At 45.4% G+C, this 5869-nt stretch overlaps 1 protein-coding gene across 1 annotated transcript; it reads right to left on the reverse strand.

The window, feature by feature from the left end:
* Window positions 1-1647: 1647 nt before the first annotated feature.
* Window positions 1648-5176, reverse strand: LOC142259131 (uncharacterized). Its single transcript, XM_075331640.1, has 2 exons — window positions 4172-5176; window positions 1648-1915 (listed from the first exon to the last, which is right to left on the reverse strand). The coding sequence occupies exons 1-2, from the start codon at window positions 5160-5162 to the stop codon at window positions 1872-1874; spliced, it is 1035 nt and encodes a 344-aa protein (XP_075187755.1). The 5' UTR covers window positions 5163-5176; the 3' UTR covers window positions 1648-1871.
* Between the last annotated feature and the right edge of the window lie 693 nt (window positions 5177-5869).

Here is a 5869-nt window from a genome sequence, read left to right on the forward strand (position 1 = left end):
TGTTACACCTCCAACATTTATCTGAGCTCCGAGGATATATTTTCTTTAGCCTTACTGGCGTGTAATACCACCTATATAGGAGTTTCCTTGATATCTCTAAATGGTTGATACAATGGGACATTGTTTTGTGTATTTGAAACGAATACTCCCATTGTTCTTCCAGGAATTGAGTTTGCAAATCTTTTTCCCATTTCTTCACATATGGTAAGGAGTGCGGGTTTTGTGTGTCATTCAGGGCTTCATACGCCCTTGATATCCCCCCCTTTGTGTCTTTGTTAACCTCAAAGAAATTTTCATATGATGATACCAACTCCTGTTGTTTTGTTTTCACATTTGACAATAAGTGTCTAATTTGGAGGTATTTGTAAAAGTCCCTCTTATTTACCCCAAATGTGCTAACAATGTCACCAAACGGTCTAAGCTCCAAGTTACTCATGATGTCTCCTACCTTGGTTATCCCTTTTGAAATCCACTCCCCCAGATTCATATTTTGGATCATTTTACCAATAATGGTTATCGGGAGCTTATGTGTTCTTGTGGGGAGTAGTCTCTGCCCCACCTTCTGTGATAACCAAATGTTTGCTCCCGCTCATATTGTGGGGTAACCTGGTGATTGCTCTTTTTTGGCTAAACGGAGATACCACATATATGAGGCCATAGAGGAATGTCCCACCAGTGGTGCTTCCAATTTTACCCAGGCTTTTGGGGAGTTCCCATCCCACCAGTATCTCAGTTGATCTAGCATAGTAGCTCGGTAGTATGCACGCACACACGGGCATCCTAGCCCCCCTGACCTTATTGGCATGAACAGGAATTTTGCCGATACTCTTGCTTTTTGTCGATTCCATATGAAACTCAATTAACAACACCCAAGACAGTCACAACAGACTTCAATGAAGTGAAAGGCAACAACTTCAGGAACATATAAAAACGACAAAAAAGAGAAGTCTTTGGATTTGCCTCATATACCATTATATCCCATGGCCCAAAAACCACCAACAACAATGCAAATTGCACATAGAAAAATCTTTAATTGATTGGGTCAAGCATATAATTTTACATGGGATATAAAACATTATAACAGGTAAGGAGGTAAAAAGACACATGAGAGCGAACAAGAAATCCCCATGTGAGGCTGCATGGATCTAGCAGGGTAAACACAAGGGTATATTCCCAGCAGGGCCAGTGTAAGTGCCTTCACAGCAAACAGATTCAATGTGAAAGACAGAGCAGTACTAAGTAAAGAATCATAGGCACATTTACCCAAACACATAGCCCGGCAAGGAATCCACCAAATGTAAAACTCACATGCAGACGCACAGGGGGAGCAGTCCCAATACGTATTTCGTGATGACTTCCTCAGGGGACCATGGACAAAGGAGGGGAATGGACAAATTTATACACTAGTGTATATCAAATCATTTGCAGCACCTGTCACGGCTGCAGAGCTAAAGCACACTGAGCAGGCGTGGGCGGCTACTCCAGCATCACCTGGGCTAGGGAAAACCCTATGATGACGTCACTTTTACCCAGAAGACGCTTCAGGGAGAGCCGTACACACTGCACATGTGCAGAGCCGCAAACAGGAAGTAAAGCTGCAAATGCCATGTCTACTCCTGGCAGAAGAAAGGGCAAATTGCATTAGGAATCACAGATAATATAGAACACTGTACAGGGACAAGAATATATACAATTACATCATAATAGCATCCAAAAAAGATGTACATGAAAGACATTAACACTGTTTATACAATATCAGATATAACAACATTTTCATCAATAAAACAGAGTCTAATAAAGAATCACATATGGAGGACATGAGCATATTGTATTCCTTCCCAGATCATGTTCAATGCAGACGGACCACCAGGTTAATGACACAGAAAGATATGCACCAAGGGTACAAAGTAAAAAACTGTAAAGAAAAAGAGACATAAAGGGAGTCCAGTTAAAAAATTTTTTAAAAACCATTATATACAGAGCAGATTCAGTGCAGGGAACCCGCAGCCAAAACCAATTACACCCTATAACGGGAACCACATCAACCGCAGATGAGATCAACTGATTTATAAATAGGAAATAAAGGTCTGCCTCTCATTCAATCCCCGAGGGACCACTGTGTCAAGGAGAAATATCCAGCGACATTCCACCCGTGCCAACGCCTTATGGATGTTACCACCCCTCAGTCCAAGGTGCACACGGTCAATCCCCCTCACCTTAAAACTTGAGGGGTCAGACCCATGATACAACCTAAAATGGCGGGGGATGGTCTTAAGGGAATCAACATCCTCAGATTTCGCTTGTTTGGCAGCGATGATATCTCTAATATGCTCCCTCGTCCGGACCCGTAATTCACGACTAGTGAGTCCGACATATATTAAGTCACAGGCACACGTGGCGTAATAAATTACGCCCGTGCTACTGCAAGAAATATATTGTCGGATCTCAAATGTTTTGGAGCCGTCCGAGGAAGTAAAGGATGTTGCCCTGAGGATGTTCCCATGACGACACGCAATGCATGAGCCACATGGATATGATCCACAGATAGGACGTCCCATCATGAATGGTGGTTTCTTTTGTGCCACATAATGGCTTTGGACCAACATGTCGCGCAGGCTTCGGCCCCGACGTGCCGTCATGAGGGGTCGGTCGGGAAGCATATCTTTCAGCACTGGTTCTGTTTGTAAAACAGACCAGTGTTTAGTTAATATGCCACGGATGTGGTCCCATTGGCGGTTGAATGAGGAAATAAAGCGCACCTTAGATTCAGCAGGCTTCGTCTTGTCAGGATTAAAACGCAAAAGTAGTTGGTCTCTTGAAGCTGCTTTAGCGCGTCTATAGGCCTTTTTAATGGATCTGGCACTGTAGCCCCTCTCCCTGAACCTATCACGCATCTCACTGGCTCGACCCTCAAATGTATCCGTCTCTGAGCAAATCCGTTTAAGGCGGATAAATTGCCCGGTAGGGATCGCATTGATGGTAGATTGTGGATGGCCAGAAGATGCATGTAACAGGGCATTCACAGAGGAGGGTTTCCGATAAATGTCAGTGGTCAGAAGACCCTGATCATTAATGGAAATACCAATATCCAAAAAATCAACCCTAGACGGATCAGCCTGATAGGTGAGATAGATGTTATAGGAGTTGGAGTTCAAGTGGCGCACAAAGCCCTCAAGCTCCAGGGCGGTCCCCCCCCAGATGACAAAGATGTCATCAATGAAGCGGAGCCAGCACTGCACATGGGAGCTAGCCGGCACGCCGTCGCCGAAAACCTCCCTCTCCCAGTAACCCAGGAAGAGGTTTGCGTACGAAGGCGCGCACGCCGCCCCCATCGCAGTGCCGCGCCGCTGGAGGAAGAACCGCTCACCGAAGGTGAAGGCATTGTGCGTCAGTACGAACTCCAACAATTCCAGAATCAGGTGTTGTAATGGTGGTGCCCAGTTACTCATACCCAGGAAATACTCAACTGCCTGCAGGCCATGCTCATGACAGATGTTGGTATATAAGGTCTCAACATCCAGAGTCGCCAGCAAAATCCCACGCTCAACTGTCAGGCCATTAATCCTCCTAAGGACGTCCGAAGTGTCTCTAACATGGGAGGGCAGCGTCTCAACCAGAGGTTGGAGATAAAAATCAATAAATTTGCATACTGCATCGCATAGCCCTCTGATGCCAGAGACAATCGGACGTCCAGGGGGAACCCGAGGGTTTTTATGTATTTTAGGCAAAAGGTAGAACGTGGGCGTTACTGGCATATCTGGAAGGAGACCATCATACATCTTCTTAGTAATGGTACCCGAGGCAAGAGCATTCTCGAGTATGAGAGTCAACTGGGTCAGGAAACCATTAGTTGGATTGGAGGGGAGCATCTGGTAGAAGTCTGTATTTCTCAATTGTTTGTACACCTCACGCTCATACATGGCAGAAGGCCAAACCACCACGTTACCCCCCTTGTCCGCTGGTTTAATGATTACTCCCTCTAGTTTCCTCAGTTCCTCGAGGGCTCGCTGATGTTTAACAGCAAGGTTATTATTATTTGTTCTCTTAGAGAGGGATCTCAGGTCACCCATAACTAAGTCATGGAAGACTTGTACCTGAGGACACAGCGAAAACGGGGGGAACGTGGTGGAGCGCGGATACAAACGTGTAGGAAAAATATTATCCAACTCACCAGATGCCTGTCCCTCCAATTCCTCAAGTGTCCGCACAGCCTCCTCCTCCCTCTCGACGGTGCAAGGGTTCAGGCTCGGTCCTCTAGCATGTATTTTATGGAGGACCACCTTTCTGAGGAACAGATTCAGGTCCTTAGCGACTGTAAAAAGATCAAAATTACAATCAGGTACAAAGGTTAAACCTAGTTTTAGGACCTCAATCTGGTCAGTAGTCAATTGGACCTGAGATAGGTTAATCACCTCCAGTTGGTTGGAATTGCCCTTCTTTGGAATTGCTCCCAAGGTGGATTTTCCAAGGGCTGGTGATGTTTTCTCGGGTCTATTTTTACCCGAAAAACCTCTCGTTACAGGTCTAGATGAGGCCTGAGATGTAGAACTTTCATCCTCCACTGAGGAGATGGAGGAGGCTGACACGGAATGAGGGAGTCCGACAAAATTTCTCCTCCGACGTGTTGTCCCTTTCCACCGATACACCTGCTGATTCTTATAATCAGTAACATCACGTTGATATTTTTTTGTTTTATTAGAGACCAACTCCTTTTCCCACTTGACAAATTCCTTATTCATTGTCTCGTGGAAATTAGATAGCTCAGCGGGGGTGAGTTCCTTCGTGGTACGGTCTTGTAGAACAGAAATCTCTTCATCAATGGCACGGAGAGAGGCCTCATTATTGTTAATAAGAAGCCCCATAAAGGACCTGGAGCAAGCAGTAGCTGCTTCCTCCCAGTCCCTTTTGAACGTCTCATCCGTGACATTAAATGAGGGAAAGACCTGTACCCTAAGACCTCTGGGTATTAACCCCCGATCAACATAGCGCTGCATAAATGCCTTGTTCCACCAGAGTCTCATTCTGCGGTTGAACAATACTTTGATTTGGCTGCAAAGTTCCCTGTGACTTCTTGAATCCGCTGAATTGTCCACTTCGCCCTCTGTGTCAAAAACCTGGTTTAATTGAGTTTGCCACGCGGATTCACGGGCTTTAAAGTCCATGCTGCTTGGAAAAATGACTGTGAAAAAACACAGAAAGAGACAATTAACAACACCCAACCGCAGAATGAGACTCTGGTGGAACAAGGCATTTATGCAGCGCTATGTTGATCGGGGGTTAATACCCAGAGGTCTTAGGGTACAGGTCTTTCCCTCATTTAATGTCACGGATGAGACGTTCAAAAGGGACTGGGAGGAAGCAGCTACTGCTTGCTCCAGGTCCTTTATGGGGCTTCTTATTAACAATAATGAGGCCTCTCTCCGTGCCATTGATGAAGAGATTTCTGTTCTACAAGACCGTACCACGAAGGAACTCACCCCCGCTGAGCTATCTAATTTCCACGAGACAATGAATAAGGAATTTGTCAAGTGGGAAAAGGAGTTGGTCTCTAATAAAACAAAAAAATATCAACGTGATGTTACTGATTATAAGAATCAGCAGGTGTATCGGTGGAAAGGGACAACACGTCGGAGGAGAAATTTTGTCGGACTCCCTCATTCCGTGTCAGCCTCCTCCATCTCCTCAGTGGAGGATGAAAGTTCTACATCTCAGGCCTCATCTAGACCTGTAACGAGAGGTTTTTCGGGTAAAAATAGACCCGAGAAAACATCACCAGCCCTTGGAAAATCCACCTTGGGAGCAATTCCAAAGAAGGGCAATTCCAACCAACTGGAGGTGATTAACCTATCTCAGGTCCAATTGACTACTG

The sequence above is a fragment of the Anomaloglossus baeobatrachus genome (assembly GCF_048569485.1).
Source record: "Anomaloglossus baeobatrachus isolate aAnoBae1 chromosome 5 unlocalized genomic scaffold, aAnoBae1.hap1 SUPER_5_unloc_29, whole genome shotgun sequence".
NCBI lineage: Eukaryota > Metazoa > Chordata > Amphibia > Anura > Aromobatidae > Anomaloglossus > Anomaloglossus baeobatrachus.

Excerpts from the sequence above, each read along its gene's own strand:
- LOC142259131 (XM_075331640.1), bottom strand. The coding sequence starts at position 5,162 with ATGGACTTTAAAGCCCGTGAATCCGCGTGGCAAACTCAATTAAACCAG. Across the intron at positions 1,916-4,171 it reads ATTGGAGGGACAGGCATCTG|TTTTTTACTTTGTACCCTTG; the intron begins GTGAGTTGGATA and ends TTTTCTTTACAG.